The sequence below is a fragment of the Aspergillus neoniger genome (genome assembly GCF_003184625.1).
Source record: "Aspergillus neoniger CBS 115656 unplaced genomic scaffold BO87scaffold_4, whole genome shotgun sequence".
Taxonomy (NCBI): domain Eukaryota; kingdom Fungi; phylum Ascomycota; class Eurotiomycetes; order Eurotiales; family Aspergillaceae; genus Aspergillus; species Aspergillus neoniger.
The window spans coordinates 1,123,371-1,139,014 of NW_020291132.1; the positions used below are offsets into that span (position 1 = coordinate 1,123,371).

Genomic DNA, 15,644 nt, shown 5'->3' on the forward strand with positions numbered 1-15,644 from the left:
TTGCTTGCAGCTGAAATGCGCGGCTGTTATACATAGGCGTTGCTGCTTTCGGTCAGCCAGGAGTGTGTGATGTACGCCCTTGACGCTTGCTTCCACCCGTCGGAGGGACAACTAGTCATAACCGACTTGATATTCTTAATCCCAACCTGTCATCTGTGTCCGTGGCAACTGAGTCAAACTGCGCCAATCGTTACTCGGTAGAAAGAATGCGATCAAGCGGGCTCCAATCAATACTAGCCCGTGCTCCAGTTCGTCTGGATGCACGGATGCACTCCGGTTGCCGAATCCCGTACTATCGGAAACCTTTGCTCATGACTCTATAGATTATATTCATCTCATTCATCTAAATCATCATCATCCAATGGAACAAGAATAGAAATCAATCCCTCCATTTGACAAAGACATCGTCTGTCCGGAAGCGCTGAGTACAAGTGGAATCCTTCAAGGGTGTTGTGCTACCGGACTTATATGCCAGTAATCCGGCCTGCGCGATCATGATGCCGTTATCAATACAGAACCTCTCGTCGGTCGCATGAATGGTACCACCGCGGTCGCGAGCCATTATGCCCATCATTTCCTGCAGGCGCTCATTACAGCCCACTCCACCAACGATCAGGACATCCTTGGAACCGACATGTGCCATGGCGCGCTCTGTGATCTCAACCAACATGGAGTAAACCGTTTCCTGGAGCGAGAAGCATAGATCTGCGCGCGTCGGCTTCGCGTTCTCCAGATCGTCCGATGTAGATGCATTATTAGCGACATCCTCCTCGTCATTCCAATCTCCATCCAAGCCATACTGCACGGCCAGTCCATCAATGGCCGCCAAGATACCAGACATGGAAATGTCCATTCCCTTGACCGTGTACGGTAGATCGACCAGTTTCCTACCCTTCTTGGCTAATTGTTCAATGTTATATCCGGGGGCGGGGTCGTTGGAAATGCGCAGCGTGCGCGCAAAGCGGTCTAAGCAGTTTCCTACTGCAATATCCAAGGTTTCGCCAAAGATGCGGTACCGTTGGGAGCTGTATGCGATGACTTGGGTGTTTCCTCCGGAGACATAGAGGACGACGGGATTTTGTGCACCGGTAATCAATCGACCCATTTCGATATCTATATATACAGCCGAGGCATGGTTAGCGATGGTTGCAATAGGGAGGTCAAGCTAAGCAAGGGATGACACGGGCCAAAGGGTTTCCCCGCACGGTGCAGATAGGATCGGGGACTGATAGATAAATAGAGCAGTGAAGTACTAGGCATAACACATACGTCCAACACAGTGATTCACGCCCACCAATTCCTTGCCCCATAGTAGACTCAACATGCGGGCCGCAATGGCGGCGCTCTGAAGAGGGGCACCCATGCCGGGGCCCTTAGTGAAGCAAATGCAATCCACATCCTTGGGGGAGATCTGAGCTTCGCGAAGAGCCTTCTTGACCAGCTTCACAACCCAGGCGCGGTGATGACGGGCGGTGTCCTTGGGGAGAAATCCTTCACCGGGAGGGGTGACATAGGTGTGCCGAACATTGGCCAGCACCTGCGGGGGCTTGCCATCGTCGGGATGCACCATGATGCCCACGCCCAATTTGTTGGCGGAGCTCTCCAGACCGATGGAGATCATGATGTGCAGGGGGTATCTGGGGGGTTATCTGGCTCAATGACGGAAAAAGAAGGTCCCAATATCTCAGAAGGGGTGGTTACAGGCTGGTCAAAATTTCGAGACCGCGGACATGAGCCAGTCGCGGAGGGGCAAATTCGGTGCTGGTTCGGAAGGTTATCAGGCGTGTTATCGATTGGCCCGATTTGGTCCGCCGCAGCGTTTATCCGACTGTCATTTTGCTGGAACACCAGTTACTGTACCATACTTTCCATACGCCCGTTTGCCTGCCAACTAATTACTACTAATTAGTTACTTTACTTACTACCGGAGGAGCACCGCCTGATCCCCTCAACTTCCCCCCCGTCAATCTCTCACCCTCCCACACCCTCCCCTTTTCTTTCACCACCTGGCTAGCTGTCCCAGCAGCTGCATCTTCTTCTCTTTGTTTGGCTGTCAAACTGCTATCCTTCCCGCTCCTTTCACTCCTGAGCCGTCCTTAACACAGTAGTGGGTGTGGGGTGCCGAATTTCCTTTTTCTTAGGTCGACACTATTCACACAATCTCTCCTCCATCAACCTCCCAAATGTCTTCCACCACCCATTTTCCCGACCCGGGAAACTTCCAGCACCAGTCAAATGAGTTTCTCACTTGGCTGGCTGGCAAGCCCGGCGTCAAAATCAACCCCAAGATCCAAATTGCAGATCTGCGCTCCCACGCTGCTGGCCGAGGTGTCGGTAGGTTCCCATCCCAGACGAGGTTTTATCCCGCTCGTGTTTGTCTCATGAAACCCGTTTTTTCTTGGAAGTGACTCCCTCTCTGATGTCCTCGTGTCACTCTACCAGTGGCTCAGTCCGATCTCGACGAAGGTGAAGAGCTTTTTACCATCCCCCGCGCACATGTTCTCTCGGTTCAGAATTCCAATTTGAAGAACCTGCTCTCCCAGAACCTCGACGATCTTGGCCCTTGGTTGTCTCTCATGGTTGTCATGATCTATGAGTTTCTTCAAGGCGATCAGTCTGCGTGGGCTTCATACTTCCGGGTTCTTCCTCGCAATTTTGACACCCTCATGTTCTGGTCCGCCTCCGAGCTTGAGGAGCTTCAGGGCAGCGCTATTGTCGAGAAGATCGGGAAGCAGGGAGCCGAGGAATCCATTCTTGAGTCCATTGCTCCTATCGTGCGAGCAAATCCTGCCCTATTCCCTCCCATCGACGGAGTTGCCTCTTACGATGGAGACGCTGGGACCCAGGCCCTCCTTCACCTCGCACATACTATGGGATCGCTTATCATGGCCTACGCTTTTGACATCGAGAAACCGGAAGATGAAGAGGGTGACCGTGATGGTGAAGACGGCTACTTGACCGATGAAGAAGAAGAAGAGCAATCGTCCAAGGGCATGGTTCCTCTGGCCGATCTGCTCAATGCGGATGCCGATCGCAACAATGTGAGTTCTGTTTGATCTTCGATTCTTGCTACATGATCGCTGACTAAGGGTTTCCTTTCAGGCTCGTCTTTTCCAAGAAGAAGAAGTCTTGGTTATGAAGGCTATCAAGCCTATCAAATCGGGCGAGGAGATCTTCAACGACTATGGGGAGATCCCCCGTTCTGACCTTCTGAGACGGTACGGTTACGTGACTGACAACTATGCCCAATACGACGTTGTCGAGCTCTCATTGGACCAAATATGCCAGGCTGCTGGCCTTGGAAGTGCCGATATTGAGACCCAACCTCCGGTAAACAACTGACATAAGACCCACCTGGCACCGGAAACCATATGCTGACCTAACGTTAGCTTCAATTCCTCGAAGACTTGGAACTTCTTGACGACGGCTATACCATCCCAAGGCCCTCTTCCCCTGAGGATCCGTTGGCTGATGTTCTTCCGGATGAGCTCTTGCTATTGTTGAAGACCCTGTCGCTCCCGTCCGACCAGTTGGAGAAGCAGCGCTCGAAGAACAAGCCCCCCAAGCCATCCTTCGGTGATGCGGAAGCCGCCATCTTTGCCAAGGCTCTGCAGTTGAACCAGGCTCAGTATGCGACTACCATCCCCCAGGATCAGGAACTCCTCGCCCAGTTGTCGCAGCTTGAAGCATCCGGCCCGGTGGAAGGATCTGTTCGTCGCAAGAAGATGGCGATCCAGGTCCGCCTCGGCGAAAAGGAGATCTTGTACAACCTGTCCTTCATGCTCGACAAGCAGTTCGGGGCCGCACTCCAGAGCAATCCTCTCAAGCGTGCAGCAAATGGCGACAGCGACGAGCCGCAGAGGAACAAAGCTCTGAGGACTTGACGCTTAAATCTCGAACCCGAAAAACTGTTTTATTATGATGGATAAGACCAAAAGTTTGATTTTTTCTCCTTTTTCATCTAATTAATATTGATTTTTGTTATCTTCTTCGTCGCTGACCTCATAGCCTCACTATCCGTACACGAGTCTATCGACTGCTCGGCTGAAAGAACAGAAAAAAGAGGACAAAACTGGCTATGTACACTAACTTTCGCATAATACCAGGGTCATGTCATAAACAAAGCATCATCCGGCAACATCATCCTGAGGGTCGAACGCTTTGCAGCGCTCCGGAAAGAAAAGATATTCGGGGTATGGTGTAAAGAATCAGGACGTCCAGGGGGTAAAAGTACAGGTGAGGGTAAGAGAATGTGTCGAAAGAACAACGCCGGCCAGATGCGAAACATGGGGTGAAAGATTAAAAACATAATCAGAAGGGAAGAGAGAGGGGAGAAGAACAAAGGCCAGCTTAGGTCTCTGAAGTGGAGGCAATGGCGCCAGGCCCGGGATTGGATCCCATGGTTTGCCCTCCGCTTGGTGGATTGGTCGCCGATGTCTGTTCGGCCTGCAATCGCCGTTGAGCCTGAGCTTGAGCCTGTGCTTGTTGAGCCTGCGCCTGCGCATGGGCTTGAGCTGCCGCCGCTGCTTGGTCTCGGGCTTTGGCTGCCATGATGGCCCGATGCTGCATGATCTGGATATCGTACTTGTCTCCTTCAAATTCGAGATCCTCGTCCGAGTCCTCCTGATCATACTTGAACCGATCGGCCTTCCACGGGTCCATTTCGACTCTACAACGGGACACCAGATTTCGACGATCGATCCACAAACGACCGCCGCGCCCGATACGTCGTCTGAACGAGGGCATCTTGCTGGTGTCCACACTCAATTCCATGGCATGTGGAGCTAATTTATCTCGGAGAGCAATGGCACTCGTGGTATCTAAGGGCGAATCCAGCATATTGTCGGATGATTCCGATGATGGCGGCGTGGGCAGTTGAGTGGTGATTGCAGGGCGGAAAGAAGCAGCATCGAAAGTTCGCTCTGGCGACGGGGAGAGTGGTGCTCTTGTGAAATCCACATAGCCCTCGTTCCACTTGACGTGCTTGGCGATATTCTGCTTGATGTCGCGCTGAATCTCGTTCTCCTTCTCTGCCTGAACATCCTCCAACAGCTGTAGGTCTTCTGCAGCTTGTGTACCAGCCTTGGGGGGCATGCGCAGTTGAGGCGCAGCCGGGCGTTGCACAGCTGGTGCTTCTACAGGCTTCTTCTTCGGCTTTTGCAGAGTCATCAGCATGTGCAGCAGACGGTCGCGGGACTGCATAGGGCTCACCTTCTGGTTGATGAGGTCCTCATCATCGTCCTTGATGTTGAGCTTCCTCTTCATCTCCTTGACCTCCGATCTCTGCAAGAACACTTGGCGTTCGATGGCCAGCATCTCCTTCCTCGCTAGCTCGCGTTGGCGCACCAAAGCGACCATCTGTCGAGCATCTTCCAGCTCCTTCCTGAGTCTCCTTAGCTTGTCGGCACTCTGCGCATCCCTACCACGGGTCTTGCGCGTCTGCCGCACTTCACGCCTACGGAAGCAGACATACGGGTCCGTATCATCGGTGTCTCGACCAGCCTCAACCTGCGGTAATCGGTTAGCACTCTGGTGTTGCCAAACCTCATAACTGCCGTTAGCGAGGGGACTCACCTTCGGTGTAGGTAGTAGGGGCTCGTTGCCGTTGCTGGTCCTCCTGGACTTCCAGTATTCATAGATGTCCTTGGCGAACCGCTTTACACTCTCCTCTACAGCTGGGTCCATCGCTTGTTGGAATTCTTCGAAGCTCATGAGGGGCGAGTTATCTACAAAGGCATATGGCTGCTCCTTTCGCGACGTGAGCTCGAAGAAGCTCATAACCTCTTCGAACTGGTCTTCGGTGCACCGACTACCCGCATCGCGTTTTTGGTTGAAGATCTTGAGGAAGACATCATCTTCCTCGTCCATGCAATACGGGGCTCCGCAACAGTCCTCTACCGTAGCAGAGAAGCGAATGTAGGTCGCAGGTTGCGAGAAGATAGGCGGGTAGAGCTCATCATAGCGCAGGTTACTGAGGACCGTCTCCGGCGTCGGAATATGGGCATCTTTTACTTTCCCCTGCGCAGCGGCATTTATGGCGACCTGGAGATGGAATTCCTATACAAGAACAGGCGTTAGCAGGCGCTGTTGCGGTGTTTCTGCCGAGGTGCGAAATTTTCACGATGGGGTGAGGTCGGGATGATGTCACGTGATATGCACAGGGATGCTCGCAACGGTCGGGGATGAGGCATCACTTACCGATTCCTCAGCCTTTTCCACGCCGGTCTCGATCTGTTGTAGGGCATTTTGGATTTCATCGTCGATAAGATCTATGTCGTGCTCCCGGACTATGGGGATGGAGGCCTTGGAGGTGAGCTTTTTCGGGCGCGTCCTCCCCATTCCCCCGTACCTAGTCATACGAACTTTGGGGCGCGGAAAAGGGCAACGACCATGGGCGAGGGGGGCTAAAATTGGTATCAGGCGATAGGGCCGATCATGCGAAAGCGCGTAGACGTAGTTTCGTGATGAATGTCGATGGTGATGGGATGATATCGACGCGGGAAATCTCGTAGTATTGGCACTGGCGGATGAGTTGACGTTGCAATGTCACCCGGCGGTGGCCTGTTTTGGCCCGGCGCACGGCCTCAGGGGTTCGCTTGCCTGTCCGTTTCCGGTTAGTGCGGGGCTGCCCGATATCAAATTGCCGGCTGGGGGAACCTCGTTGCTTGCAGTGATTGATATCAATCTATCTATCTATTGTTGTTCCCTCGTGATTATTCATCCCCCCCCCCAGAGTTTCACTGTGTATTGAATTGGTGTGGGAACTGCTTCCCTTTCCTCTCTCTTTCTCAACTATTATTTTCTCCACCTAGTCTCTGGTTCTTGCCGTTGCCGCTTCTGCTTCTCTCCTTCCCTGTGATCGCCACATTCCGGTCCCCATCATGGATCATTCCAGCGAACCCAACAACGCGGCCCTTTACGATGCCCGGAGACGCAGAGGCTCCGTCGGAACTTCTCAGCTCTTCGAAAACATTGTGTCCGCCTCCAACTGTGGGTAGCGGTCGCGTCTATAAAATAATTATCAATCGGGGTGTCCGGCCTTGCTGACTACATCATCGGAATCTGGCAGTCGATCGCGATGAAGTGGACCGTCTCCGCAAGCGCTTTATGAAGCTTGATAAGGTACTACTACCCCCTTCTCCACGTTATACCTTATTTTACCCTACCTGTTCTATAGCTAATCATAATGCCGATGTACACAGGACAGCTCCGGCACCATCGACCGCGATGAATTCCTCTCCCTTCCTCAAGTCTCCTCTAACCCGCTCGCCACGAGGTACTCCCCTCCCATCCACCCTATACCACCTTTCCAACAACAAACACTACACCGAATATGGAATATGGGAAACATGATAATAATCAAATGAAATAGAATGATCGCCATCTTCGATGAAGACGGCGGCGGCGACGTCGACTTCCAAGAGTTCGTGTCCGGGTTATCAGCCTTCAGCTCCAAGGGCAATAAAGAAGAGAAGCTGCGCTTCGCATTCAAAGTATACGACATCGATCGCGACGGGTACATCTCCAATGGCGAATTGTTCATCGTGCTGAAGATGATGGTCGGAAACAATCTTAAGGATGTGCAGCTGCAGCAGATTGTTGATAAGACCATCATGGAGGCTGATAAGGATGGTGATGGCAAGATTAGCTTCGAGGAGTTTACGGATATGGTTGAGAATACGGATGTTAGTTTGAGTATGACGTTGAGTATGTTCCCTGATATTCTTAGGTTTGGGGTGATGTTGATGCTGACTGTTTTGCAGACCAGATCTGAGGGGGTTTTGAGATGTGAGTGAGGTTTATCTACTTGCTGGGTATGGTAGATAGGTTGGATGGATGGATTTGGGGATGAGGAGGGTTATAATTTCTTACTTATTATCTTATGATTATGATGACAGCCATGATGAAACTGTAGTTTACTTTCCTTTTTCTTTTGCTTCAGGGTCGGATTCGCTACTAGTCTATATTGTTTTAGGTACATAGTGTACGGATTACTATGCGTGCTGTGCAGTAGTTGTAGCCGGGAGTTGCGAAGCATATGAGGATTTTGGAATATGTAAGTCATCTTAGCAGCAGTAGCAGTAATCATTCGCAGATATGAGAATATTCACCAGGATATACGGTTAGTTCGAGTCCTACACAAGTAAAGATAAAGTCCAGCCTCGCAAACCTACAGCCTTGCGGCTGACAACGTTATTATGATGTTTATTTACATGATGATATCAATACAGTAGAATTCTATTCAGATCACATGTAAATTAGTACATCAAGTCAAACAATAGCATCTCAAGACCAGCAATACTTCATGTTCATGTTACTTGGGGGAACTAATTACGTAGGACCTACTTGGATAATGCCTCGCTGTTAGTATCCTATTTAGATGTTTGACTGGTTAATCTGATTGGCTCATATATTTAGCACATCACTACGTACTAGTACTCCGCATCGCCACTTTATATTATCTATTCAACCCATCATACCAATAAAATTCTACCGTACCACCAAGAAATAAACAGTACGGCCTAGTAATATGTCTCGCGATCAAGATCAAAAGCAGATCATGCGCATCGGCCTTTCTAGAAAGGATGAATACATGTTCATGCACTTGAAAATGCCAACATTAAATGGCCACAAGTATTGCCAAGACACGCATATAACGCGTAGCGAGCCTCACAACTCCACGCAATAATCATGCCGAGCATCTTAGTCGCATCCGGTTGATTCTCCAGATTGAGATTGTAAATATCAAAAAGTGAATTGTTTGTTATAGATACCCTCAGGGATATCTTACTCTGATCGTTCGATAATTGATGGATGCCTGCTTGCTTTACCGTGAGCACGTTTCCAATGCCAACAAGTCGAGGCGAGTATATGGAGAAGCTCTTAGAGTTAGACCCTAATGAGCAATAGACATCCTGTCTGGACAGTAATACTGATATAGATCACATATCATCCCTCAATCATTAAGGAAAGGGTGCTCCATCAACTCCCGAGCCGTCTTTCGTTCCTCAGGCAACCAAGTGAGCATCAGTTTGATGAAAGATAGGAAAGCTTCCTTGTCGCTCGCTTCTAGGGATGGGACTGCATCTTCAAGTTTTCGCGCGGGTATCAAATCGTTGTAGATGAAGTTGCCTACCGTAATATGGATTATGGTCAGAGATACACGCGTATATGTCGTGAATTGGGGAATAAATGGGCATCAATACCTTCTTCATCAAAGAAAGGCCCATCAAAGTATTCTCTGTTGCTCTTGAATATCTTACCCCTTCCATCAGTGATAGCTGGTGACCACTCAACCTGTGCCATGGACTCCGACATCACAAGCAATTTCTTAGGCGGGGGCCCAAGCAGGGCTATCATCTGCGCTAGATGTGCTTCTGGGAGGTAAGTTCCCTCCGCATCCTGTACCTGGGTGAACAACTCTGTGCCTTCGAGTATATTCCATATCTGTTGTTGGTGAATGTGAGTACTTTATGCTCACCACGTACTTTTTAAATGCATGTATGTCTTACCATAACACCCAAATTCCATATATCAGCACTATAGCTCCACCCACATCCCAGAATGACCTCGGGCGCGCGATAATAGTCAGGTTGTATAGGACGGGTACCCAGTTGAACGGCGCCATCATCTCCATCGGTGCCGAGCAGAGTAGCGGCGCCAAAATCGGTTATTTGAGGGTATATATTCCCCAGTCCACTCGGGTCAAGAGGTCCAAAGTTGTTGTGACAGCGGTAGATGACGCGACCGGTTTCCGGATCCGTCTTGTATTGCATCGAAAGAGCCTCTTCTTGTTCTTTGACGAATCTCGGGAGGATGTGTTCACTTTCGAAAGTTATGAGGATATTGTCGAGTTTCAGGTCTAACCATAGTGTATTAGGTCAATGAATTTTGCTGCCAGGTAGATATACTCGCCAGTATGAACAACCTTGCACACAGAATGTAGGTAATCGAGACCAGCCAAAATAATAAGAATATACGCTTTGAGCATCGGCAGGGTGAACCTGTCGCCTTCGAACCGTCTTTGGTATAGCCAGAAAGGCTCCCGTGCTGGCTCGTAGGCTAGACAGAGATGTTTGTCGATGGGACCTGCCAATTCAAAGCTTTCAAGGTAACTGCGGATGACAGGCCGACCGCGATGTGAGAGAGTTTGCTGAGCGATGTGTTCTTCAATACGACGCTCATGGTCGGCACCCTTGGGATTGTTGTTGTTGAGAATTTTGAGAGCTACAATACGCTCAGTTTGCCATCGATATCTAATCAAATGGTTCGAATTGAGGTTAGAAGTGCGCACTTTGGCCGCAGGTACGTATGAAAGTTAATACATGCCTTGCGACATCTCGGGCGAGCCACACTGTTGAACCGCTTCCCCATCCAATCTTGACCAGCAATCGATAGTGATCGGCAAGGACCTCCCCTGGTTTTGCAGGATAGAAGTGTTTGGGATTGTAGCCGGGGCTGAGTTCCTCGTCCACGGGTTCGTGCTGGGGAATGGAAGTTGTAGTAGATAGTGAACGCGAGAGCTGGTGAGGACTGGCGCGAAGGATGAATATGCGCTTCAGTGCACGGATTTTGGATTGCATTTCGCTTCAGATAAAGTACTTCGCTTCTAGTTGAAGCTGTAGAGTAGCAAGGCATTGGCCTGCAATGGATGATAATGTAAATGAGAACAATTCAGCGCGGTTGGCGCGACCTGGCAAACTTGGCAGGAATAGGCAGTGGTGATGGATGTGAATATACCGTGAGACACAACAAACAGCTTTAGACAATGGTATTATGATAAGATAAAATGGTTTAAATTGATGCGATTATAATGTATGTAGGTTACCAGATGTAAAGGAGCGGGAGTGGTTAGATCAGCTATGTAGATCAGATCACGTGCCAAAGAATGAGGATGACTCCTCCTCCAGAGTGGTTAAATAGATACAACGTGGTATACCTTTAGAAATTTTAGAATTGTATTGCAATCAGAATGTGGTCACGATGATCATAAGGTGGTCTACAGAGTTGCTAACCTCATCCAGATCCTGCACGTTCGGACACCAAACCGAGGATCACTCCACCTTTGAACATATATTAACCACTTAGTTACTTACTGTTGGCATCTCACGAGTTATGTAGTACTAACCCCTTACTTAAAGGTTAGTATCATAGAAGATGACAAACAGTTTCTCAATAGCAATATCATTAAATAGCGGTTTAACACTTCACTTAGCACATACCCACTCACATTAGCAAATCCACTTCTCACCCGTAACCCTAATTCATCCCTCATTGACCTCAAGGATCACGTCGCAACACCCCATGACAACCCCGCGTGAAACCCCCAGCGTTGAATTGCACCCTATTATTATCAAAGCATCTGGGTCCCGTCAGAATTGGCGTATTGAATTTAGCCACCCACTCATTTCCATCAGAGTCCGGATGATCCAAATACTGAAAGTCCCATCCCGTAAGTCCGTGTCCCACGCAGCTTATAATAGCCGGTTTCAGCGTATCCTGACCCGCATCCGAAGTTGCCCATCCTCTGCCTCTCATATCATACCTCTGGTACCAGAACTTATAACTGCTATCGCAAAACCCCCCAACTTCTCTCGTCGGCGGCCAAGGTCTCTTGAACGAGTTCGCAATGTTAACTTCATACGTATAGCTCCCGCGAGTCCAGCGACCCCCGAATTTCCAGTTCATCGGATTTTTCGGATCATTGCCATCACACGAGTTGATGATACGTTCGAAGGACTCCATGCAGTGGCCTTGGTCGAAGTGAGTGGCGCCGTCGCTGAGTTGGATGCTGAAGCTGTGCGTTTCTGGGGTGAGTTGGTGGAACCAGCGCTCGTCTTTCCAATTTGCTGTTTTCTTGGGAGGTTTTACTTCCTTGCAGTAGGTCTTGTAGTTCTTGTTTAGGAGGTCCGCGCTTGCGTAGTCCTTTCGGCCGTCGTTTTGCCAGCATCGGAACTCCTCGAAACCGCGCGAGCAGATGGGGTTCCTCTTGCCTAGGAAATCAGCCCGTGCGGCATATATGCCATCTAGCACGAAGGAGGCAATGGTCTTGTGGCCGAGCTCGTTTGGGTGGAAGTATTTGCCCCAGCGGTCGGGGAGCCCGAATCCCATACCTTTGTCACCCGGGCAGCCTGGGGGTAAGGTTACGCCGGTGGGATTCAGCTCGTAAAGGGCAGCTGCAGCCGGGTTGGGAGAGCGGTAGAGGATAGAGTCGTAGAAAGATGAAAGGGTGTCATTAGTATCGGCGGAGGAGGAAAAGGAGGTGTCGGTGATGTTGTCGCGCTTCGCTTTCAGTTCCGTGTGGCGTTCATAGGTGGTGTCTGGCTTGAAGAAATGCAAGTTCGGCTGCATGGGATCGGGATATTTGCCTGTTGATTCGGGCACGCAGTACTGTCCTTTGAGGCCGTCTTTCATGAAGTCATTCCAATCGGCAGTACGGATATGCACTCTTGGGAAATACTTTCCCTTATCCATGACAAAATCATCGATGGTTTTCTTAATGACCTTGTTTGTGTCAGTAACCAGTTGATTGAGTTTCTCGCGACGCTCGCGAGTCAAAGGCAAAGCATCGAATGGAGCCAGACCAGGGAAGGCCCAGTCCTGATTCTTCTCGCAGTCATCAGTTTCCGTGTTGAAGAACTGGCCGTAGAGAGCCCAGACAATGATGCCAAAAGCATTCACCTTGCTCACAGCGACTTCGAGGATCCTGCGAACGTTGTACCCCAGGATAAACTTGATGTTCTCTTGAGCCAACTCAATGACCTTCTGGCACTTCTCTTCGCTTTTGAAAGGGAGAAAGATGCAGGTGGTGATGATATCGGACTGGCCAGGTAGTCAGTTAGAGGCTCACTATAGTGAGATGAAGGAGAGGCTAGCATACCAAGCACAAGTCATTTCCTCCACCGGTCAGGACTATGAGGTCGTGTAGTTTATCAAGGTCCTGGGCCTGGCTGTAAATGTCGCTAGTACGAGCGCCACTGCATGCCGTGTATGTGAAATTGGTCACTTGTGGACCCAACACATGCTTCAGAAGTGCTACATACGACTTGTCGTAGCGGGAGCATTTGGTGTCTTCTTTTTTATCGCTCCACAGATCACCAGCACCAATGCCTGCTGTGTAGCTGTCGCCAATGGCTGCCCATTTGCGAACGAAGGTGAGGTCTGTGATGGGTAGATCAGATGAGGGAGGATCATGTGGAGGAGTATTAATGTCAGGACTGCCAGTGACAAGAATCACCAGCAGAAATATGAGCCAAAACATCCTGGAACGGACTGCGCGAAGATGAGCCGGGGGATGGGATGAAAGAGAACAGGAGGATGGAGGAAAAGCTTTGGATGAGGATATTTTCGAGTTTATATCGAGGGAGCATGAGCCGGGAACTAGACCTAACATCTCAAATCATTCAGGCATATTCACGAGCACACGAGCACACGAGCACACGAGCACACAAGCACGATTCACGAGCACGATCCACCTTGACAAATGTCCATAACAATCCTCCATGACAAATATCTATAAAAATTTCTTCTCTGTTACTGTGAAGTTCAATGAGAAGTGAAAGACATGCAGAATATGAAGTTCCCGTGAACACACGTTGGCCCGAACTCAGGTCAATCACTGTTCCTTTCCTTTCCTTCATAAAAAGATGGACATCGAATCGATATCCCATCTTCAAAGAAACTCTGCTACCAACCTTGTCGAACCACCATTGCCAACATGTCAGTGTTTTCGGCATTTCTGCTCTGCCTGTTCGGTTGGCAACTGACTTCAAGCGCTGTCTTCGCGCATAATCTCGCCTGGGGAGCTCTTCCGTCGAATCTTGACCCTGTCTATCCTTTCCAACTCCTTCCCACTTCCTCTACCAGTGATGATGGGTACAAGTGTGCCAAGGATAAAGGATGTAAAATAGGATGCTGTGGACCCATGTGAGTCACCTACCATATAAACCTTGTATTCGATCTAAACATTACTGACCACTGGAATAGTGACTCCACTGGTTCGGCTTTTTGTGGTTTTGGTCCTGAATCCTGCGGCAAAAATTGCACCTCGAACTGTGATCGCAAGAGCGAATGCGATCCTGGTTGGGGTAAAGAATGGTCTCAAGCGTCCACTTGTCCGCTAAATGTTTGTTGTAGCAAGTTCGGCTTCTGCGGTGGGTTCCTACTCTTCATCTTTCATCTCAACCTCACCTAATTATCTGCTACAGGAACCACCAAGGACTTCTGTGGCGATGCCACCGTCGTGTCTCCCCAATGCGGCGGCACCAGTGCCAAAAAGCGTACAGTTGGGTATTACGAGGGGTGGAACTTGGAACGCCCATGTGGAAGTGAGTTGCTCGAGATTATTCCTTCAACTCATCACTAACACAGCTTCTTACAGAAATGGGACCAGCCGATATCCCTCTCGGCTTCTACACTCACATCAACTACGCATTCGCTTCAATCGACCCTCAGTCATTCCGCATCACTGCCATGGACAATCTCACTGCGTCATTGTACCAGGGCGTGACGGCACTCAAGCGCCAACAGAGTAATCTCGAGGTGTGGATTGCCATTGGGGGATGGGCATTCAATGACCCGGGTCCGACTCGAACCACTTTCTCTGATCTGGCCGCTTCCGAGGCCGCTCAGGATACGTTCTTCGGATCCCTGATTAGCTTTATGCAGAATAATCGGTTTGATGGCGTAGATATCGACTGGGAATACCCTGTGACAGATGAACGGGGCGGGAAACCCGAGGATTATGTCAATTTTGTGACTTTGGTGAAGAGACTGAGGGAACGGTTGAACCAGACAGGAAGGAAGTATGGAATTTCCATCACTCTGGTAAGATTGTCTCTCCTCCTGATAAGCATGGTGTTAACGTCCTGCAGCCGACATCCTACTGGTACCTGAGGGGATTCGATATTGTCAATCTCGAGCCGCATGTGGATTTCCTTAACGTCATGTCTTATGATATTCGTAAGTGGGATGCGATTCTGGATCAAATTAACTTAACCTCACTGACTGATCTACAGACGGCACTTGGGACTCCACGAATAAGCAGCTTGGACCGTACGCCTTCGCACACACTAATCTAACGGAGATTAACAGCGCCCTAGAGCTTCTCTGGCGCAACAACATCAATCCGGAGAGAGTTAACCTTGGACTAGGCTTCTATGGCCGCAGCTTCACGATGAAGGATCCCGGGTGCAAGAAGCCTGGCTGTGAGTTCTCTGGAGGGGCGCGAGCAGGCGAATGTACCGGCACACCAGGAGTGCTGGCCACGTATGAGGTCAACAAGATCATTCAGAAGGGTGGTACCGACGTGACTCTCGACAAAGACGCGGCGGTTACCATCGTAACCTGGGACAAGGATCAATGGGTTTCCATTGATAACCAAGAGACCCTACGGATGAAGATGGACTATGCCAACAAGCGGTGCCTTGGGGGAACTATGGTCTGGGCAATTGATCTGGATGATGGAACTATGATCGACGCTCTAGGGGGTGCTATGGGAAAGAACAAATCAAGGATTCTCCCTGCTCGGCGCAATCCTATTCCTGAAGCTGGGAGAAGAGACGTTGATGATGTTCTGGGGTGGAAGAAGTGGTGGAAGGAGCATAGGAATGAACTGTGAAGGACGGCTAGAATCTGAGGGGTGT

At 49.9% G+C, this 15,644-nt stretch overlaps 7 protein-coding genes across 7 annotated transcripts; 3 read left to right on the forward strand and 4 right to left on the reverse strand.

The window, feature by feature from the left end:
• Nucleotides 1-307: 307 nt before the first annotated feature.
• Nucleotides 308-1,739, reverse strand: kae1 (O-sialoglycoprotein endopeptidase). The gene is made up of 2 exons (XM_025622507.1): nucleotides 1,270-1,739; nucleotides 308-1,113 (listed from the first exon to the last, which is right to left on the reverse strand). The coding sequence occupies exons 1-2, from the start codon at nucleotides 1,619-1,621 to the stop codon at nucleotides 380-382; spliced, it is 1,086 nt and encodes a 361-aa protein (XP_025483898.1). The 5' UTR covers nucleotides 1,622-1,739; the 3' UTR covers nucleotides 308-379.
• Nucleotides 1,740-2,183: 444 nt separating this feature from the next.
• On the forward strand, nucleotides 2,184-3,884 carry BO87DRAFT_422440 (ribosomal lysine N-methyltransferase; the record flags this gene model as incomplete). The annotated part of the gene is made up of 4 exons (XM_025627115.1): nucleotides 2,184-2,334; nucleotides 2,443-3,041; nucleotides 3,103-3,330; nucleotides 3,390-3,884. The coding sequence occupies 4 exons, from the start codon at nucleotides 2,184-2,186 to the stop codon at nucleotides 3,882-3,884; spliced, it is 1,473 nt and encodes a 490-aa protein (XP_025483899.1).
• A 63-nt stretch (nucleotides 3,885-3,947) lies between these two features.
• Nucleotides 3,948-6,521, reverse strand: BO87DRAFT_373283 (enhancer of polycomb-like protein 1). Its single transcript, XM_025622508.1, has 4 exons — nucleotides 6,199-6,521; nucleotides 5,575-6,057; nucleotides 5,212-5,508; nucleotides 3,948-5,154 (listed from the first exon to the last, which is right to left on the reverse strand). Exons 1-4 carry the CDS (start codon nucleotides 6,337-6,339, stop codon nucleotides 4,351-4,353), a joined length of 1,725 nt encoding a protein of 574 aa, XP_025483900.1. The 5' UTR covers nucleotides 6,340-6,521; the 3' UTR covers nucleotides 3,948-4,350.
• Nucleotides 6,522-6,654: 133 nt separating this feature from the next.
• Nucleotides 6,655-7,816, forward strand: cnaB (calcineurin regulatory subunit B). Its single transcript, XM_025618307.1, has 5 exons — nucleotides 6,655-6,990; nucleotides 7,070-7,122; nucleotides 7,203-7,276; nucleotides 7,373-7,707; nucleotides 7,764-7,816. The coding sequence occupies exons 1-5, from the start codon at nucleotides 6,882-6,884 to the stop codon at nucleotides 7,772-7,774; spliced, it is 582 nt and encodes a 193-aa protein (XP_025483901.1). The 5' UTR covers nucleotides 6,655-6,881; the 3' UTR covers nucleotides 7,775-7,816.
• Nucleotides 7,817-8,732: 916 nt separating this feature from the next.
• BO87DRAFT_327024 (kinase domain protein) lies at nucleotides 8,733-10,802 on the reverse strand. The gene is made up of 5 exons (XM_025620165.1): nucleotides 10,330-10,802; nucleotides 9,916-10,256; nucleotides 9,513-9,862; nucleotides 9,207-9,447; nucleotides 8,733-9,132 (listed from the first exon to the last, which is right to left on the reverse strand). Exons 1-5 carry the CDS (start codon nucleotides 10,581-10,583, stop codon nucleotides 8,957-8,959), a joined length of 1,362 nt encoding a protein of 453 aa, XP_025483902.1. The 5' UTR covers nucleotides 10,584-10,802; the 3' UTR covers nucleotides 8,733-8,956.
• Nucleotides 10,803-11,280: 478 nt separating this feature from the next.
• BO87DRAFT_351340 (SGNH/GDSL hydrolase family protein) lies at nucleotides 11,281-13,261 on the reverse strand (the record flags this gene model as incomplete). The annotated part of the gene is made up of 2 exons (XM_025621127.1): nucleotides 11,281-12,822; nucleotides 12,881-13,261. The coding sequence occupies 2 exons, from the start codon at nucleotides 13,259-13,261 to the stop codon at nucleotides 11,281-11,283; spliced, it is 1,923 nt and encodes a 640-aa protein (XP_025483903.1).
• A 456-nt stretch (nucleotides 13,262-13,717) lies between these two features.
• BO87DRAFT_446337 (chitinase) lies at nucleotides 13,718-15,619 on the forward strand (the record flags this gene model as incomplete). Its single annotated transcript, XM_025628205.1, has 6 exons — nucleotides 13,718-13,926; nucleotides 13,987-14,153; nucleotides 14,208-14,327; nucleotides 14,381-14,826; nucleotides 14,874-14,961; nucleotides 15,018-15,619. The coding sequence occupies 6 exons, from the start codon at nucleotides 13,718-13,720 to the stop codon at nucleotides 15,617-15,619; spliced, it is 1,632 nt and encodes a 543-aa protein (XP_025483904.1).
• Nucleotides 15,620-15,644: the final 25 nt, after the last annotated feature.

Bases quoted from the DNA above. Each gene is read 5' to 3' on its own strand.
- cnaB (XM_025618307.1), top strand. From the start codon at position 6,882: ATGGATCATTCCAGCGAACCCAACAACGCGGCCCTTTACGATGCCCGG. The intron at 6,991-7,069 runs GTGGGTAGCGGT...GGAATCTGGCAG, and splicing joins CATTGTGTCCGCCTCCAACT to TCGATCGCGATGAAGTGGAC. The intron at 7,277-7,372 runs GTACTCCCCTCC...CAAATGAAATAG, and splicing joins TCTAACCCGCTCGCCACGAG to AATGATCGCCATCTTCGATG.
- kae1 (XM_025622507.1), bottom strand. From the start codon at position 1,621: ATGATCTCCATCGGTCTGGAGAGCTCCGCCAACAAATTGGGCGTGGGC. The intron at 1,114-1,269 runs GTATGTGTTATG...CTGTATATATAG, and splicing joins CGTGAATCACTGTGTTGGAC to ATATCGAAATGGGTCGATTG.
- BO87DRAFT_373283 (XM_025622508.1), bottom strand. From the start codon at position 6,339: ATGGGGAGGACGCGCCCGAAAAAGCTCACCTCCAAGGCCTCCATCCCC. The intron at 5,509-5,574 runs GTGAGTCCCCTC...CGATTACCGCAG, and splicing joins CCCTACTACCTACACCGAAG to GTTGAGGCTGGTCGAGACAC. The intron at 5,155-5,211 runs GTGAGCCCTATG...ACTCTGCAAAAG, and splicing joins AGGACCTCATCAACCAGAAG to CCGAAGAAGAAGCCTGTAGA.
- BO87DRAFT_327024 (XM_025620165.1), bottom strand. From the start codon at position 10,583: ATGCAATCCAAAATCCGTGCACTGAAGCGCATATTCATCCTTCGCGCC. The intron at 10,257-10,329 runs GCATGTATTAAC...CCATTTGATTAG, and splicing joins CTCGCCCGAGATGTCGCAAG to ATATCGATGGCAAACTGAGC. The intron at 9,133-9,206 runs GTATTGATGCCC...ATATTACGGTAG, and splicing joins GCCTTTCTTTGATGAAGAAG to GCAACTTCATCTACAACGAT.